The 19170-nt window shown below is 43.0% G+C and overlaps 3 protein-coding genes across 7 annotated transcripts in view; 1 reads left to right on the forward strand and 2 right to left on the reverse strand.

The window, feature by feature from the left end:
- The window catches only part of palld (palladin, cytoskeletal associated protein), a 63446-nt gene extending 60377 nt beyond the window's left edge, over positions 1–3069 (forward strand). For 3 of the 4 annotated variants that reach the window (XM_030049128.1, XM_030049131.1, XM_030049129.1), the window contains 4 exons: positions 1200–1407; positions 1523–1688; positions 1920–2053; positions 2399–3069. In XM_030049128.1, coding sequence (XP_029904988.1) covers positions 1200–1407; positions 1523–1688; positions 1920–2053; positions 2399–2559 — 669 coding nt within the window. In that variant the 3' untranslated portion in view covers positions 2560–3069. The remainder of the gene's footprint in view (positions 1–1199; positions 1408–1522; positions 1689–1919; positions 2054–2398) is intronic. The other variant, XM_030049127.1, reaches the window with a different exon arrangement.
- Positions 3070–4040: 971 nt separating this feature from the next.
- cbr4 (carbonyl reductase 4) lies at positions 4041–10954 on the reverse strand. Of its 2 annotated transcripts, none has more exons than XM_030049133.1 (6): positions 10820–10954; positions 8064–8216; positions 7340–7460; positions 7094–7230; positions 6149–6283; positions 4041–6000 (listed from the first exon to the last, which is right to left on the reverse strand). In XM_030049133.1, the coding sequence occupies exons 2-6, from the start codon at positions 8206–8208 to the stop codon at positions 5822–5824; spliced, it is 717 nt and encodes a 238-aa protein (XP_029904993.1). In that variant the 5' UTR covers positions 8209–8216; positions 10820–10954; the 3' UTR covers positions 4041–5821. The 2 variants fall into 2 exon arrangements, with proteins under 2 accessions (XP_029904993.1, XP_029904994.1); XM_030049134.1 differs by having other exon boundaries at positions 8064–8299; positions 10820–10909.
- A 3105-nt stretch (positions 10955–14059) lies between these two features.
- sh3rf1 (SH3 domain containing ring finger 1) overlaps positions 14060–19170 on the reverse strand; it is a 43169-nt gene continuing 38058 nt past the window's right edge. Inside the window, exons 11-12 of the mRNA XM_030049132.1 lie at positions 17950–18302; positions 14060–17085 (exon numbers count right to left, since the gene is read on the reverse strand). Of these exons, the coding sequence (XP_029904992.1) occupies positions 16917–17085; positions 17950–18302 (522 nt within the window). The 3' untranslated portion in view covers positions 14060–16916. The remainder of the gene's footprint in view (positions 17086–17949; positions 18303–19170) is intronic.

The following is a 19170-nucleotide window of genomic DNA, read 5'->3' on the forward strand; positions in this document are numbered from 1 at the left end:
ATTAATCTCATATTTTAGGAGAGTACACTATGCATACTGCTTCTCTTCTGATAAAGGAATGAAAGCGTGGGTTTAAAATAACTGCAACATGACTGGAAAATGCTCTCGCCGAGAAGAATATGTTAATCATAGTAATAGAGAAACCCATTTCAGATCCACCCTTTAATTCTGTGTCTGCGCTGCTTTCAGGGAGGGTTTGTGTCAGCGCTGCCAAAGAAACACTTCTCTTCCCATGCATTCCAGTTTCTTTAGAAAGTAAAAACAAGTGGAGACGATAGGTTTCATCACTTCCTTGCATTATGAATGGCTCATAGCAGACAGGGAGGATACGCTGGTGTCATTTTTCAGGGATTAAGTGGGATCATGGTCTCTACAATTATTTCCCTTTCCACTCCTCTCACTGCTCTTCCTCATTTTCTCTCTTCATCCTCTTCTTCTTCACTACACCTCCCCGCAGCCTGCAGTGGTTACAGACTGTTTGAAAACTGTTGCAGATCAGTCGTAAAACATAACTGCACCAGACCGAAAATTCACACACTATAAAAAGCAATTTTTGTTACGTGTGTGTGTGCGCTCCTGTCAGAAATAAACAGCGATTCTCCGATGTCTTGGAGCGCTTAATGTCAGTGATATTTATAGACGATATTTACAGATCATTTGAGGCTTTCCAAACTTTCCATGCCAAAAACGTCTCGACTACAGGAAGTGGATTGGCGCTGTTTCCACAACTGCTTATCAGTACTTACTCTCCTTGCTGACATCTTTGAATACTTAACTGATGATGTTCATCTGCGCATAATGAAAATACATAGACATGCACATACATATCCATACCAGTGTTCTCTCCCAGGTGGGCTCCACCTGAGACAGGGAGGAGCAGGTATAGAGTTTCTCTGGCAGGCTGTGGGTGATGAAAAGAGAGACGGGTCTTTTCACAGGCCAGTCTGTTCCCATGAGAAAGCATGCAGGCGACCAGACTCCTCCAGACAAACACAACACAGACACATTAACCAAACACTGGTGTCTTCACGCTGCCAGTACACACACACTGGTCCCAAGAACACATGCAGCTTATGCACTCATTTCTACAAACAAAAACAAACACTGACTGCACAAATTCAAAGCATCATTCATTTCCCTGCATGAGTAGCATTTATTCATTCGGTGAATTTCAGTATGATGTGCTTCTTCACCTGTAGGTGAGCGGTTTGCCCACTCCCGACCTGATCTGGCAGCTGAACGGTCAGACCATCCGCCCTGACTCCGCCCACAAGATGCTGGTGAGGGAAAACGGCGTCCACTCATTGGTTATCGAGCCGGTGACTAGCCGTGATGCAGGCATCTACACCTGCATCGCCAGCAACCGGGCAGGACAGAACTCTTTCAACCTGGAGCTCATCGTTGCAGGTAAATTAACACATATAGCAGCACAAAAAAAGCACACAGCTCATATAGCAGCCGGCTTATGTGAACATTTGAGAGGACCCCGAGTGAGCCTCAGGTACACTCTCTCTCTCCCCAGCCAAAGAGATGCACAAGGCCCCCTCATTTGTGGAGAAGCTGCAGAACACCAGTGTTGCTGAGGGTTACCCTGTGCGACTGGAGTGCCGCGTCACCGGGGTTCCCTACCCACAGATCTTCTGGAAGAGGGAGAATGAGTCGTTCACTCACAACACAGACAGGATCAGGTGAATAACAATACTGATATTTGTTTGAGCCTGCATTTATGCCAGGTGTTTTGATATTTCCTATGAAAGACAACAAGGTGGGGACCAGAAAGTTTCCACACATTGTAAGGTTAAAACAAAGAGAAAGACCTGTCCACATGCACTTTTTGAGCTCGAAGCATGTGTACACTGACAGTGACAGGTGTTTTTTTCATCTACTCTCCCTAATTACGTATTGATGTTCTTTCCCAGCATGCATCAGGACAACTGTGGGTACCTGTGTATGATCATCCAGCCCGCCATGAAGGAGGATGCTGGCTGGTACACCGTGTCAGCCAAGAACGACGCTGGCATTGTATCCAGCACCGCACGCCTCGATGTCCACAGTAAGTAACGCACTCAGCCTCTAAAACATTTACTGTTAACATAAAGTAGGGCTGAACAATAAATCAGAATGATCATATCACCATAATCATATTCTAAAAAGGTAATAAAACACGCCACATGCCAAAAACACATCATCATTGCAGTAGTTTTGCAATGAAAATGAAATAGGATGTAAAAATGATTACTCCCGTTAAAATTGTGAATCATATTGCAATTGCAGTATGTCAAACTGCAATATGATTTTTAACTTGCAACAATCAACACTAGTTTAGTGTCCTTTTATCTTTATGCCAGGCATTCATTTCTTGAAATTTAACCCCCCCACCCTCCACTTCTGTCCTCAGCTCAGTGGCAGCAGCCCAACCTCCCCAAGCCGAAGAAGGTGCGTCCCTCCACCAGCCGCTACGCTGCGCTGACAGAGAGAGGCCTGGATGTGAAGGCGGCCTTCTTCCCCGACTCCAGCCCGCTGCAGCCCGGTGGCCTGGTGGAAAGCGATGACCTGTAGAGACCACAGGGTGGGTGGGAGGGGTACCACATGCCATCCCAAACCCTGAAAACTTGCCCCCTTGACCCCAGCGCCGCCAGCTCCTGCTCCCGAGACTGACACTTTACGGCGGCACAGAATACAACCTCCTGCACCTGAGGGATTCTGTCACTGCGCTGCAAATAGCAAAGGGTTGACGTGCAGAGAGAGCCGGTGCAGCCGCCCGGCCGGTGTCCCATGTTTTTTTATAGTACGACACATGCCACAAAATTGCAGCATCCATCAGCTCTGGTTCATTTCGCTTCATTTCATCAACTGGACATGCTCCCTGGAAAATCACCAAAGTGTTTACCTGTCCATGAGAAAACTGACTGTTCATAAATCTCCTCTCTCATGTTTCATGAATGAACTGAATGGTTGGCCCAGTTTTTGCAAGAGGCCGCCTGTTTAAGTGCCTGAGATCTCTCATGTCTGTAAAGGTAAAAAAAAACAAAAAACAAAAAACAACAAAAAAACAGAAGGTTTAATATTGAAAAAATAGAAGTAATATGCATGTTAAAGTGGTGCCATTTGCAACTATACAGACTGTAATACTGCAAGTGTTAGTGATACTCTAACAACTTAAGAGTCAGGGCAGGAATATGCGAGACGAAAGACGGATGTGGACTCACTGAGAGACCGAACGATTTGAAGTATCATGGAGTGACGAAGGAGAAGACCCAGATCATTAACTTCTGTTATGTGGGCATCTATGGTGTAGTCTCTCTGGGCTTATGTAGCACAGTGTTGGTATCTACAGTGTCTTGTTATAAGTTAGAGCAGGGTACCACATATTGTATCACCATTATCAGGATATAAATTAGCACACTATCTACAGATATTGCACAAGGCCGGGCCTTACATACAGTAATTGTTTCTTTTCTTTCTTTCTTTTGTAACAGAAATGAGGTTTGGGAAAAATGAATGTTGGTCAAATTGCAACGGGATGAGATCCCTCAGTTTTTTTGTGGGTTCAACAGAAGGAAAGGAAGCTGGGATGAAAGAATCTGAGGCAGTGTCACTCTCCCGCAGGAGTCACTTTTGTAAACTGAGGGATCTGAGGAGGGTCATTTAAAGCAAGAAAAACAGCAAGTTTTGTGATGGACAGTCATCTTTATGTGGTAAGATAACATTTGATAGGAGGATGTGAATGATGGTGGAAGTGGTGATGATGATTTTTCGGAAACTTACGTGATGGTGGCTCTCACTTTGGTGATTTATTTTCTTTGATGGTTTATTTTAGAAGTGTGAATTGAAACGTTCTCACTCGAGAGAGGGTGCTGTGAAAGGTTTTCAGCGTATTTGTCGCACACATCGCAGATTGTCTGTTTTATTTTTGTATGAGAAAAAAAAAACTTTACATTTTATTTACTTTTCCCAGCAAACTTGACATAAATTATATCAGCAACCTTTTTTTTTCTCTCAAATGTTCAATGATAAAACATAATCCTTCCTGTATCATGAAGTGTTATAAATATATACTGCCTTAAATCACTTTTAGGCTTAATGCAAACACAATTTCTGTGCATGTTATTTTTGGACAGTGCCAAACTACTTGGATGTATAAATATATGACTGTTTTCCAGTATTCAAAGGTAGCAAACACTCTAAACTGGTGCAAAGTGCAAAGTAAGGTATACATGTATCTCTACTATCTTTGTCACCTGTCATACTATACCAAATGGACATCTTTTTCTGTCTGTTCAGAGCTTGCATCAGCTGACAGTTACTGTGGTCATTGCAACATAAATATGACTTAATTTCTATGCCAAACAATGCCTGTATATGGATTGTTCTCCTGATATTATTTTAGTTTATGAAAGATAATAAAAAATAAACTCTTCAGAGACAGGGTGAAATGTTTTGTAGATTATCAGACACTTTATGAATTAACAGAATGCCTTAAAACAACATCAGTTACAGTGGAAACACCATATTCTGTGCTGTGAATCAGTCAGATACATTGTTCACAATATAACACAATACTTGAATAGAAATTAGACAATCATGATCCAAGTATGCATAAAACAGCAGGGAGAGCTGGGTGCACATGCAGTCCCTCACTGATGGCTGTGGTTATGATGTAGACTCACAGGGTAAGAGTGTATTTCAGTGAGGAACGGGACACGTAACACAAGAAATCACAGCATTTCAAATCTCATCACCGAGCATGACAGTCACCTCCGACCTCATCCGTCCACCCCGCAGTACCCGAGCTGTAACCAGACACGCAAAACATTCCCAGAGCTAAAAATACCCCGTCCCACCTCTAATTTCCTCCAGCTGCAGCGCAACATGCCTGGCTCCTCTTCCTGGGCCCCTCCAGAGGTGGGCTCAGGGGAGGCCGCTGGAGAGGCAGCGTGCCGGCAGTGCGGGGGTCTCCCAGGGGAAGTGGGGAGAGAGAAACACGAGAGCTCTGGTCAGCCGTGGGTGCCTCACAGTCATGGAAAAAACAACAGCGTTAAATCTGCTGATCAAAGTTAAGGCTGCAGGGCACAAAGGTCTGGAGCGGGCTAGACACTCTGGAGTCGGCAGCGTTAGTCATGAGTGGCTGTCACACACATTGGCCACGCCCACTGTGGCTGGACAGGGTGACTCAGCACAGGGCGAAGAGATGTGAGGCCACACAGGCAAAGATGACAGTGATTCTCTTTTCTTTTACCTCCCATGTCAATGCCATTTTACAAGTTTGACTCGCACACTTGTTCAAAGTTTCTCTTTCCATGCAAGGCGGCGGCACCGAGTTGACTGAGCAGAGAAGCAGCAGATGGCTTTCTCTGACACGCAAACTCATGTTGAGGATAGAAATATATGCCTGTCCATGCTGACAATGCTAACTCCTTCATTTCTATGGCTCCGAATTACACACAACCACAAAGCCACATTCAACATCAGTCACAAAGACTCACTCAGTGCAAAGGCAGACATGCTCGCTTAGTTTTATGAAGCAAAGCTCATCTTTAGCAAAAAATACACCACCCATGCCCGCTGTCCAACCACATCAGTTACATGCCTGGTAATGCTGCTCCACAATGATACATGAGTAAAAAGGAGCGATCGTGTTCATCCCGAGCCAAACTATGTCCTCTGGCCTCGAGTATCGTGTTGAAACAGACCTCCAGCTTCTATTCCTATAACGAGACGTACAATATTCTGTAACGGGCGGGGTGAGTCATTCGCCTGCCCTGCTGATGCTGTTTTGTGTGGTCAGACAGTGAGGAGCTCCACAGGATGGCCTCGCTCTCTACATTGCGAGCTGCAGTCCTCCATCCACCACCAGCACCTGTCCGGTGATGTAGGGAGACTCCAGAAGGAAGAGGACAGCCTGGGCTACTTCGTCCGGCTCCCCGAACCTGCCAAGGGGGATGGAGCGCGCCGCTTCGTTCTCTCTCAGCCCTGCGGTCATATCGGTACGGATGAAACCTGTGGGCAGTGGAGGACAGGGACAGGAAGTGGGACAGGACAGAGCAATTAATGTGGCATGGGGAAAGAGGGTTTGGGCAGATGCTGAGGGAAACGGGATGGGGAGCGGAGAGGGAGATGGGAAGCCGGGTGAAGGGTGCAGCGGTACCTGGAGCCAGCAGGTTGACCCTGACGTTGCGTGAAGCCACCTCTTTAGCCAGCGAGCGTGTGAAGCCCTCTAGACCGGCCTTACTGGCGCTGTAGACACACTGGCCGGCATTCCCTTTCAGGCCCACAACAGAACCTACAAACAGGACACAAATACCTCACCTTGAACACAGCATATCAGGGAGGTGTTGATAAAGGTGAAAAAAATCATCAAGAGAGACTGAACACCTAGGGCCATAGACTTAATGTAAAATTATGTTTTTTTTTCCTTTCATTTAACAAACATAAGGAGCTTTGGGTTTCACATAGGCTGATGGTGTTGTAAGTAATGTGTAACTTATTGAGATCAAAAAACAATCCATATCTAGGCTGCTTACCAGGAATGAGAAAAATGTTTAAAACGAGAAAACATATTGTAGACACAATTTGAAGCCCTATGTCATATGTCCTTTAAAAACACAACTGAGTTTTTAAGAAAGTCAAAGTGATATGCACCACCCTCTGGTGGCCATACTGAAAACATAACACTATTCAGGTCATACAGGCCATGGGATTCAGGTCATACATTTAAGGACGAGTTCACCCAAAAAAAAATTAAAACAATCTATCTATCTATGGTGCAATCTATCTACAAAGATACTTTCTGTATTATCTGGTGAGGTTACTAGTCTTGTGCAGTTTTCCTGTATGGGTATTCTTTTGTGTAGCTCAAAACATTCAAAATTACATGTTAAAAATTCAACAATAACAGCTATTTCAAAAAACAGTGACATGGATACGCAACATAATCCATGATGAGTTTCTTTAGGAACTATATCTTGACAAGGAAGACTGCTAAAATGCATCTAACCTCCTCTAGTTTGTACCTACTGGAGGTACGTGCAAAAATACTTTCTTTGTATTTTGGGTGAACTGTTCCTTTAACAGTCCAGCACATACACAGTACCTATGTTGACAATGGCGGCTCCCTGTGTTTGCAGCATGCTCCGTAGTGCTGCCTTGCAGGTGAACATGGTGCCCAGCAAGTTGGTGTGAAGCAGATCCACCATGTCCTCTGGCTTTGTCCTCAACAGCAGGCCATCCCTGAGCACGCACACGCACACACACACACACACACACACACAGTCAGCTTCACAATATATCCACACAGGCACTTTCGAATAGAGCGCATCCCAGCGGAGGTGTCGCTCACCTGTTGGTGCCGGCTGCGTTCACAAGGTAAGAGATGTTTCCACACGTCTTCTGAATCGTCTCAAACGTCCTCTGCACGTCTGTCTCTTTGGAGACGTCGCAGCTAAAAGCCACATGTTCAGCTACAGAACAGAGAAGTAAACAATGACAAGAACGCAACCGGCCACAGGTAGGTCTACATTTCATTTTCACTGTGGTGAGATAAGCAGAAGATCAATCGCTCTGCGTGCGTCTGTGTGTGAGCAAATCCTCTTGATAGGGAAATTATAGGAACGTCAGCTGCTAGAGGATATGCTGTTGCTTTCAAATTCTAGATGTTTCTCTTTGACTACTTTCTGAAAGGAAGGAACATAAAGGAAAACAAAAGTTGCAACTCTGATACCTTTACTTTGCCCAAACTTTGTGGTTCTTGCATTAGTGAAGAAACAAGAAATAAAAAAAGGACTTAACTGGACAGAGAGAGAAATAAAGAATAAAAAGAGTGATTTTACAGCGCAGTATGCATTCTCGATTTAATGAGATTACAATACGCTTCCTTCAATGAGGCAATTTGTTGTGCAACATAAAGAAACGCACACAACCCTGTCAACTATCATTTCTGCAATCATTCCTCAGTGATCTCATAAAATAAAGTACACTTAAAATCATTTTGTATTTGTGCAATACTACAAAAATACATTACATATGGGATTTTTTTGACATTGGTGCTTAGCACAGTATCCCACCTCCGCTCAGAGATGCTGCAGTGGCCCGGGCAGCGTCTTTGTTCCTGGACACGACAGCCAGCCTGCAGCCTCTCTGTGCCAGCAGGCGACACACAGCCTGTCCAATGCCCCTGGAGCCGCCACACACCACCGCCAGCCTGGACATCACGCCTCCTGCAGGGGAGACCACAGCACTGCACTAGGGGACTGCACCACAGCACTGATATGTGTCCTTACTTGGCCTCTATGGACTCAAACTACAACATGAAACATTTTATAGAGCTTCTGAGTGTGTGATGGTTCGCATTTTTATGGTTTGGTTTGTACCTCCGTTTCTGGTTTATAACAGTATGGCACGGATTCAAAATTACATTTATTTCATTTTAATTTAATTGTACGCCACGACTTTAATGCACATAATTTAATTGGGGCTTTTGCCATTGTTTTGCAAATGTTGCACAACATAGCAACAGAATGCCTTCATATGACTTGTGGAAATGTGGGTTATTATGCCTGGTAGCCTGTTATGAATCAAAAGCAGAGATGCATGTTCTACACTTCAAATGTGTTCAATGTAAAAAATAAAATAAAATAATAAAAAAGACTGGAGCATCACGGTTTGTTTTTTTGGTCTTGTTACAAAATCATTCCAACCCTATGGTTGACTATAAATGCAGTAAACATCGATATACAAACATCACAATTAAACTACTGTGTTGCCGTGTTGTTATAGAATCATATTTTATGGTCTAAAATGCAAAAATGATTCTCAACAATAATAGTCCAGAATATGAAAGACCTCCTACAAAACATAAAAGGCACTTGGATTTAAATTGCTCATATGATGATGCTGACTGGCACAAACGTTTTTAATCTCCACCAAACACAGACTGATTCAGTTCAATATTTTGCACAGAACATACTACACACCTGTTAAGCTGCATATATTCATCAAATGGAAAAGTTATAAATGCAGATCTTATACATATGATCTGGCACTGCCCAAACATTACAGAGTTTTGGAAAGATATTATTAAATCACCTCATAAATTATAGAGAGAAATATTCCACCCCATCCTAATGTGACTGACATCATACTGTACTCCAGAGGAGATCCTGTACCGTGTAAGAGAAAGACCCTCATTACTTAGGAGGATCTGGGAGCCTTACCAGGTCTGGAGTTCATTATCAGTATTTGCTTTTGCATTTGCTATCTGTTTATCAGAACCCCCAACATGCAATCCAGAGAGGTGTCTATGCAGGTGAAGGAGACCAACACAAGGCTCAAAAAGCGGAAACAACAACAACAACAACATCTATCAGACAGAGAGCAACAACTTTAGGCGTAGCCAAATCAATGGTTTGGTATATCCTGAAACAGAAGGAATGCACTGGTAAGATCAGCAACTCCAAAAGGCCTGGAAGACCACAGAGGACATCTAAAGTGGATGACTTAAGAATTCTTTCCCTGGTAAAGAAAAACCCATTCACAACGTCTAGGGAAGCCAAAAACACTCTGGAGGAGGCAGAAAATAAATACAGAGGGTAAACAGTGAGGTGCAAACCACTGGTGTCACTCAAGAACAGGAAAGCCAGATTAGACTTTATTAAAAAAAAAAAGAAAAAAGCCTGTCCGATTCTGGAACAAGGTTCTTTGGACAGATGAAACGAAGATGAGCTTGTACCAGAATGATAGGAGGAGAAAAGTGTGGAGAATGAAAGGAACAGCTCCTGACCCAAAGCAGAGCTCATCATCTGTCCAGCATGGTGCAGGCAGTGTTATGGCATGGGCAAGTATGGCTGCCAGTGGAACTGGGTCACTGGTGTTTATTGATGATGTGACTGCTGATGGAAGTAGCAGGATGATATAAGGTTGATGTTTATAAGGCTGTACTGTCTGCTCAGATTCAGCCAAATGCCACCAAACTGATAGGACGGTGCTTCACAGTGCAGATGGACAATGACCCAAAACACACTGCGCAACCAACCCAAGAGTTACTGAAAGCAAAGAAGTGAAACATTCTTCAACTGGTCAAGTCCGTCCCCAGACCTCAACCCAGCTGAGCTGCTTTTCACTTGCTGAAGACCAAACTGAAGGCAGAATGACCCACAAACAAGCAGCAGCTGAAGGCAGCTGCAGTAAAGGCTTGGCAGAGCGTCTCAAGGGAGGAAACTCAAAATTTGGTGATGTCGTCCATGGGCTCCAGACCTCAGGCAGTCATAGACTGCAAAGGATTTTCCTCCAAATATCAAATATAATCCTTATAATTCCAGTTATGTATAGTTTGTTCAATGAGTTTTGAGCCTCTGAAAATGGGGTGACAATGTATAAAACTGGCTGTAATTCCTAAAAGGTTACTGCCTTTTTTTTTTTTTTTTGTTCAACCCCTTAAATTAAAGCTGAAAGTCTGCACTTCAATCCTGTCTTGATTACTCCATTTCAAATCCACTGTGGTGTACAAGGGCAAAATTATGAATATTGTGTCACTGTCCAAATAGCTACTTATGGATCTAACTGTACATTCTTCTTTTTTATATCTTTGTGGCTCAACACTAAGTACAAACAACTAAAACAATAACAGTTAAAGTGGGCAGGTGAAGGGACACGGACACTAAGCGAGAACAAGTGAAAGTGAAGCTCGGCTGCCAAACACACGGACATGGTGGGTGATTTTTGAAAAGGTCAAGGTGTGCGTGGCGCCTGGGGAGTGAGCAGGTCGACACCGAGGAGACAAAATGTCGTGGCATTACGCTGAAACAAGTCTCTCTCTTCTTACCTTTAGTGTTGACCGCTCCTCAGAGTTTCTTTACTGGTAACTGTCAGAGCGAGCGCTTCATGGGCGCCGCCATGTTTCCTCTCTTTGTTGTTGTGTTATTGTGTGCTGGTCGCTAGGGGGCGCAGCGTGCACAGCGCAGGGCCGGGCTGCAGAGCACGGACTTGATGGTGCACAGGCCTGCACAGCTGGAGGACATGTCCATCTGTGTGACGAGCCCACATGTGCTCAAACAGCCTGTCAGATGTCAAATACCCGTATTTTTCTTTGTCTATCTCTTATAATTTCACTCATGCATAAAATATATTCTTCTCTTTAAAATCTGAGCTGCTGCACCGGACCCAATTTCCCCTCTGGGATCAATAAAGTATTTCTGATTCTGATTAGGGTTGTTTGTTTTGTTTTGTTTTAACCTGCTTATAAACAGGCTAGTAAAAGAGCAACCCATTCTCATTGCACAATAATGACAAAACTATTGATTTATTTATGTAATTCTTTGCTGTTTGTTGATCAGAGTTGTTTAATGTGCATGAAAAAACCATCATAATGTCTATTCCTGCAGCTACCTCTGGAGTGGCTGTGTTACTGAGGTAATGACTCAACAGTGGCCTCCTTGTTCATTTGCATATCTCTTATTATTGTAATGGTCCTGCTGTCTTGTTACAATACGAGGGCTAAAATGTTTTCCTGCTGTTTTATGTGCAGCAACCATCCAGCATTTATCAAAGCATTACTCTGATTCCTTTTTTGTGATTTGAGGTAACAAGGCAAAAGATTATTTTTGCATCTTGACAACATCAAAGGTCTTTGTGCTTTAGTTTCTGACTGTAGCAGGGAGTTATTTATGTCCACACACTCTGACCGCTCAGCCCTCTGAAATAACACAGATTCTTAATGACAGTCACTCAGCATCTCCTGCTGCCCAGTGGAGGATTTATTTCCCCAGGGGAGAAAAAAGGTGTCTCTGGTCAAAGAAATGTGGGTGCTGCTGAGACTGGGTGGCCTTGGCCTGCAGCTGGACGGTCCATCAGGCAGCGTGATGCTCTCCGGGATTGATTTGCTGCAGCGGCTGCTGGTCCAATCACAACATCTGATCCTCTGGCTTATCAATCCCATCCATCCATCTGAGGAGAAGATAGGACCTGCACAACAAAATGATAAAACTGGCTCCCAAATATTGCTCACACCATAATGTTCATTAAATTGACTGTTGGAATGTGTGTTTTTATTTGTGTGTGAGTAAGTGAGTGAGTGAGTGAGAGAGAGAGAGAGAGAGAGAGAGAGGGCGTCATTTGTATTCAGATCACCTGCATGAACACCAGGACCTCGTTTTCCTCCTTCACACCTTTGCGATCTAATGAAGCTCACCAACAAGGCTCGTAGCTTGTACTCTATTGCTCTTACACAACACACACACACACACACACACACACACACACACACACACACACACACACACATACAAAGCCGAATCAGTGGCACAATTCCATTTTGGTGCTATCACCACATAACCACTGATTTATTGCAGTTACACACCATACTGCCTCCCGTCCCCCTCCCTCTCCCAAACACACACACACACACACACACACACACAGACACATGCACACACACACAAACTATATTAACCTCACCACTTGAGATAAATCTACTATATGGTTCCCTGCTTGCCTGCTCCAACACTCACTATTCAGTGTTGAGTGTTGGTTCAAACCTGCATGACTAAAACCTGATTGTTTTGTGGTGGTTTATATATTTGACTTTCCTCTAAAATTGCTTTCTCAGTTTCTTTTTTTCCCCTCTCAGTGTGTGTGTGTGTGTGTGTGTGTGTGTGTGTGTGTGTGTGGTGGGGTTGTACATCCCAGACAGGTGAAATTTGAAACACTGCAATTCAGAACAATTTAAAACTGTTAGGATGCTAAGGCTTGCTGTCTTAACTCCACTACAGATGATAATAAACTGTTTGGACTTTTTGAAGAGGAAAATCATTACCTGGGTTGGATTAGGGATTAACTGCAAGTAATTTGCAGTTAATCCCTAATTTCCACCTTTCAGACAAATGCCAAAAAAATAAATGGATAAAAAATAGTGGCTTATCTCTGAGTTTGGTTGATCAATTCACATGATGTTTTTACAACATATTAGTTAATATGAAATTTGCTTGTGTTTACTGAACCTGAGTGAGGCCTATCATGCAAAATGGGTTACCTTTACCAATTTCAAATACCACATGATCCATTATTGAACCATGCAAACCACATCATGTGCAAGTCTGTCACAAGGGAGCCCAACAGTGACACCGGCAAGTGACAGGTAGCCTATAGTACAACAGCGGATTCAAACATTTACATGATGTCATTTTTTTTTTGTCACTAAGGATTTACACACATGCACCAGTTAATGCACCTCGTCCATCTACACAGTTCCCACACAATGCAGCTCTCTGTCTCTTGGACAGATTCTTGGATTAAGCTCCTCATTTATATGCCATTATCTCCCAGAGCAAAACACAGCCAAACACAATGGAAGTGGAGAAAGGCTCTGGAACAAAACAGCTGTGATCTAATCGCCGTATGATCTCACCCAACGATTAAAGGCAGAGACGCAGATTCTTGGCAACATGAAAGTACCTGTTTTTCTTAGCCCTCACTTGCTATAGCCCCATACTCACAAATTGGAGGAACCCATTTCCATGGTAACCCATCATCCGCAGGGAAGTGTGTGTACCACAGTGACCTCTGTGTGTGCCTGTCAGCTCCTGTCAGCAATCCCCAGCTGAGCATCCTACACAGGCTAATAGCAGGGCCACTGAAACGCTCCTCTCCACTGTAAGCCACTGGAGAGGCTAATCTGCACAGGAGCCTTTTCGTTCTTCAGACACTAATGAGCGCGTGTCTTCTTGACATTTCGCATTTGACCTCTAACCCAGGAAACAGAGTGTTTCATTCTTGTGATCTAATTGGTGAGCTGCTGCATGTTGCGCATATGCACTTTTAAACACACATACACACTCAAACGCAGACCCTGTGTACCTTTGCTCTGCTGGTAATTCAAGTCAAGGCATGTGCCTGTGCTGAGGGAGGGAGACAGTCTGACTTCTCCGTCCTGTCAACACCGCTCCATGTCTGTTTTCATGTTGCAGGCGGCTCCGCACTGACAGCAAGGGGCCAGCAAACACAAGGTCACAACACAAGGGAAAAAAAGCCCCACACTCATCATAAAACAATAATTGGCCTCAAAAAGTATGGAAACCATTAGCTTTTATTGTTATAGTCATTTTTACAAAATGTGCTATTCCCTCAAATACTTCAGAATGTTTTTTTTTTTTTTTTTCACATAGCCTTGTGCCAAATAAGCTGATTTAAATTTCATCATTTTCAGACATACAGACTATCTATACAAAAAATAAATCCAGAAACAAAAACAAGACAAACAGAAATAAAAATAAAAATAAAATAAAATAAAATAAAAAAATCAAGTAAGTCACCTTGGCGTGAGGAAAATCCGTTAAGTTGAATCAAGCAAACTTTAGTGTTACTCTGCGTTCCAAGAAATGAAAATACAGTATAACGACTGCGGACAGGAACACAATGCTTCACCTTTTGTCAGTCTCAAACTGTGCAGACGATGTTCGATGATGTTAGTGCATATGTTATTATGACGAGTGTTTGTGTGTGTGTGTGTGTCTGTTGTGTATATAAAAGGCTTATCAGTGAAATGAAAGACACTCAAAGAAACGGTTTAGCACATAGCCTGAGGTTGGTGCAGTGATTGCCAAGACAACTGTAGAACATTGGGTTAATTCTACATGCGTACCAATTTAACAACATAACAAAAATAATAATAACAATAATAAAGGCCCTATGACAAACAGTGATTTGTACCACCCATTTCCAGGCTTTCTCCAATTTTCACACCAACATATAACATATCCAGCAGTCAGTTACACAGTGGTCCCTGTCAATTCACAACAAAACACTTGGAAAGAAAAAAAAAAAAGGAAAGAAAATTGAAAAATTGAAAAATTGGGTCCGATTCAGTCATAAAATTCATTCTGATCTAATATGAAATGTCCAAATTTGGCACGATTCAGTGATTGCCTCAAGACTCAGATGTTTAAATACCCCCCACCCCCAGACCTTGCAGGCTTTGCTGAAGATCTTCAGTAGCCGTCACTAATCTACAGATGAATTAATCACACTACATTAACTGGTTTGGGGTTTTGGGGGTAGACAATATTGAGCATTTCAAGAGTTCTGCCCTCATTTCTTACATCTTTTCTCCGTGCAAGCTTGGGAAAATCGACATTTAATTATATGGTGAAGTCCCTACGTTCAGTATTTTTTTCTCCGATGCATTTTTTTGAGAATAAATAAAAACGAGGAGGCATTATATTTTAAAAGATTTGTTTCGATGAAGAGAAACGGTGCTCTGAGATTTCATTGTCAAAAATATTAATTCTATCGTTCCTAATTCTTTTTTGTTTTCAGTCCAACCAGCAACACATCTGCCACCAAATTCCCTCCAATCATAAGGAAATCATACAGTAATTCAAGTCATTACAACATTTGACATCAAACATTTTGTATAGACGTAATGTACACCGTAACCCAACCACTAAATCAAAAATGAAGGGGGTCAGAGTGATCAATTTCTATTAATTCCTAACTTTGAAGATTCAAGAGAACTAAGCTACATACCTCTTCCTGTAAATTGATACCAATGATATGTTGAGGAAAATATTCTGTGCTCTAGCTAGTTGTGTTTTTATTGCAACAAGTCACATTAGGAATGAGTCATAGTGTACAAAAATCGAGAGCCTGTGAAGGGTGACCTTCAGGGCTGCGTCTTGTGTGTGTCCTGCTGTGTTGAGGTTCGTTACATGTAGACACTCTCTAAAAGCAGCTGGTGTCAACTCCATGTGGAATTTAATGAGCATAAATATACATTAGAAATAATCAGTTGTGCACTGTTATTGAAATGATAGGTGAGTGTCGCTCTTGTGATGCAGAGCTACGTCTGGTGTGCTTAGGCTACCGCCAAGGGGTTAGGAGAGCAGCTACTCTGGTCAGTAAGTACACAGAAAGTACAAAGTAAGCAATATTTGATTGCAAAGTCTATGTTGGAGTGTATTTTTTTTCGCATATTAAAAACGCAAAACCAAACAGTCGCCTAACAAGTCTAAACCTAGCTCATTTCCTGCAGACGGTTTTCCTAATGACAAGCAAATATTTGATCACCACAAGGTAGCAGATCAACAACTCAGCATATCGGCCACACCAAGGAAAAACTAAGCATCTGAATGGCCTAGTCTGGAAAAAATACTTGATGATGTGATGTGCAGTTTCCACATGGCTGTGAATGGTACCAAGAGTCTCATCGGGTCTATCAGATCTGAAATCAGGATTAGGTAATACCTTTGGAACTGGGGAAGTATTTTCTTCCTGCCATGCAGCATATGCTGATGATGACACTGCTCCTTATTCCTTCTCTTATCAGCTGACAACCGAAACAACTGTAAACCCCTTTCTGGCAGTCTACAAGCATAGATGATGTAGTAAAATATGTGATAAGGCATGTGCCAGCTTCACCCCTAAATGTCTTACACTACAACAAGGCCAAGCTCATTTTTCCAGAAAACAAAACTATGAAATAAGTTAAAATGTGTAACCTATCTATTAACAGCTCATAACTGTTTGTTTTGTGACTAATTGTCTTTGTCTCCTTGTGTACAATAAAGTGAGGAACAGTACAAGGCACACATTTAACATCTGAATTGTTACAAAGATATAAATAACCAACATAAAGAAAGAAAGTTCATGAGTAGTGTGCTCTCCTCAAGCTCTGCCCACTGTGCTTTAATTGCCAACATGCTCTGTTCTTCTCTGCAACCTTCTCCCATGTGCTGCGGCCGTCTTTGTTCTCTTTCTGTGACTGCAGCCACAGTGGCCTCAAAGTCAGTTAAGTGTCAGTCTGATGGTTTTGTTCTGGCAGCCTCCCAAGCGCCGATCTGTCTGGTTTGTACGGCACGGCAAGGCTGATAGCCGTCAGCCAGGAGACGCTGACGGCGGCGGTGACGGCATCTCAGCTGCAGTGTGTGTTAGATGCTGTCCACAAAGCTGCCGGGGAACAGTCCAGTCCTGCCGTTCCTCTGCAGCGTGCCTTTGAACCAGCCGTCTTCCCTCTTCCTGTGAACAAACACGATGTCTCCCTCCTTCAGCTCCAGCTCGGCCTCGCTCTGGGGAGGATAAGACACCACGACTCTGTACCTGAGGAGGAACAGCCAGCATGACAGGCGGTTATCAGTACACATTGTTGAAATGACAGCCAATAATTCATAATATCAACAACAGGGGTTTCCAAACTTTTTCAAGTTGATTGTCATGAAGCCCCGGACCGCCACTTGAGGTGATTTTGCCCTCGGTTGTTTTGTGTAAATTGTGGAACTGTCTAGGTGTCATACTTGTCAAATAAATTCAAAGTGCTGAGATACATATTTTTGTGTTTCAGTGATGCGGGAGATTCATTTTTTTTTTTTTTTTTTTTTAAGATGATGTGCTATGAAAATAGATGATGAGCAAATAAGCAAAAAATTACTGGAACATTAATGAAACGAGACAGCGGCTGTACCTAACAGCATTTTTCAAACAGCACAGATGGATTCTTACCATCAGAACAGAATCGAACATGGTTTTTATGATAGTCATGCTGATATGGTGGTTTGCCTACTTCCTTGTTATGATGGTTACATTTTTACCAAACCTCTTTAATTGCGTGCAATTATTAACTCTCCTGATATTTTATTATTGATTTAGAGGGAACTTAAATCGTAGCTCTTTTTGCTGTTATTTTCCATTAACTTTCTCACAGAATAATTCTGGCCACAGTGAATGTTAAGGCTGTTTTCCAGCATGCCCTGTCTCCCTTGTGTTAAATGTCATAACAGTGATGCTGCAACATCGTCAGGTTTCTTGTGTCTGAACGCCGTCCTCAGATGCCTTTCACAGTGGGGGGGCTGAGGGGACCATTCTGAAAACCATTGATCTGTAACATAGTTCTGTAGTTTCTTCATATCAGCTACATAAACAGAAAAACAAAGTCACACTGCAATAGCACTATCTACAGCTCTGTACCTCTCACATATGATGGGCCGTGCATCATGCTGTTGAGATAAGAGAGAGGAGCAGGCTTGGCGAGGAGGTGGAGCGATGGGAGCGCATCCGTCAAGAGGACTGTTCTTGCGGTGAGAAGACTCAGGAGCTGAGGACGAGGGCGATGATGATGAAGAGGCAGCAGCAGAGGCAGCAGGTTCAGGCTCCACACGACTGGCACTGCCAGAGGGAGGGGTGGTGTCTGGCCCCATGGCGCCCTGCAGCACCTCCCCAGCAGCAGCCTGCTCTGCCTCAAGGGTGGGAGAGGAGGGCGGTGAAGGACGAGCCTTTTTCTTGTTGGAGGACAGCAACTTCAGAAGGCCCTTCTTCTCTCTCTGCAGCAACGAGACAAAATAGTTTTTTTTATGTTACAACAACTCTCAGGCGATGAGATACACAGTCAATTATCACAAACCACGGGCAGGTTTGTGTTTTAAACTGCAGCTTAGATCTGTTCAACAAAAAGGCACGGTCATTGTCATTTGATTATTGGCTGCTTTTCAGCTCAGAAAATGTTTAGATAATGTGGTTCAGGCAAATCAGTGTTACACCGGGGAACACTCAGGAATGAGCCGACAGCTGGTGTCTGTTGGCTGGCTTCAACTGATTTCCTCCCTCTCTAACTCTTGACTCTGTAATTCTCAGAAAGCACTTCAGGAACAGACGGTACTCTTGTGTGTAAATTTGGTGCTTAACATAAACTCAACTCGTTGACTGCTATTTTCAATGATGAACAGTGCTGTGTATTCTTGTAACTGGCAATAATCACGAGCCCCAGACACTCCCTGCTAATGTTAAGTATCTGAGTCAGCTGTCAAGCACTGCTCCCCGTCAGACGTCAGAAGCAAAGACAAATGTACAAGGGTAAATTATGAAACATGCAGTCATCTACTGGCAGCAATGACAGCTACTTAGAGACAGCATCAATACCATTCATAGGAGGCCTAAAGCTGTTTAGGGCTGTTGAAGTTAATGTGTTAGCACATGCAATTAATATCAGGGGAAAAAATTTGAAAGACATTCCCTTTGCATTCTCATTTTTAGTAACTTGTTAGTATATTTGCATTTGGCCGAAAACTAATTCTAACAGCCATTATGGAGTAAAACAACCCTATATAAAACACATAAAAGGAATCACTAGATGTGGGAGCTGAATGCATCAACAAGACAACAACAATGACGATGAAGACAATGAGAAAAAAC

This window comes from Myripristis murdjan, chromosome 4, assembly GCF_902150065.1.
Source record: "Myripristis murdjan chromosome 4, fMyrMur1.1, whole genome shotgun sequence".
Lineage (NCBI taxonomy): Eukaryota > Metazoa > Chordata > Actinopteri > Holocentriformes > Holocentridae > Myripristis > Myripristis murdjan.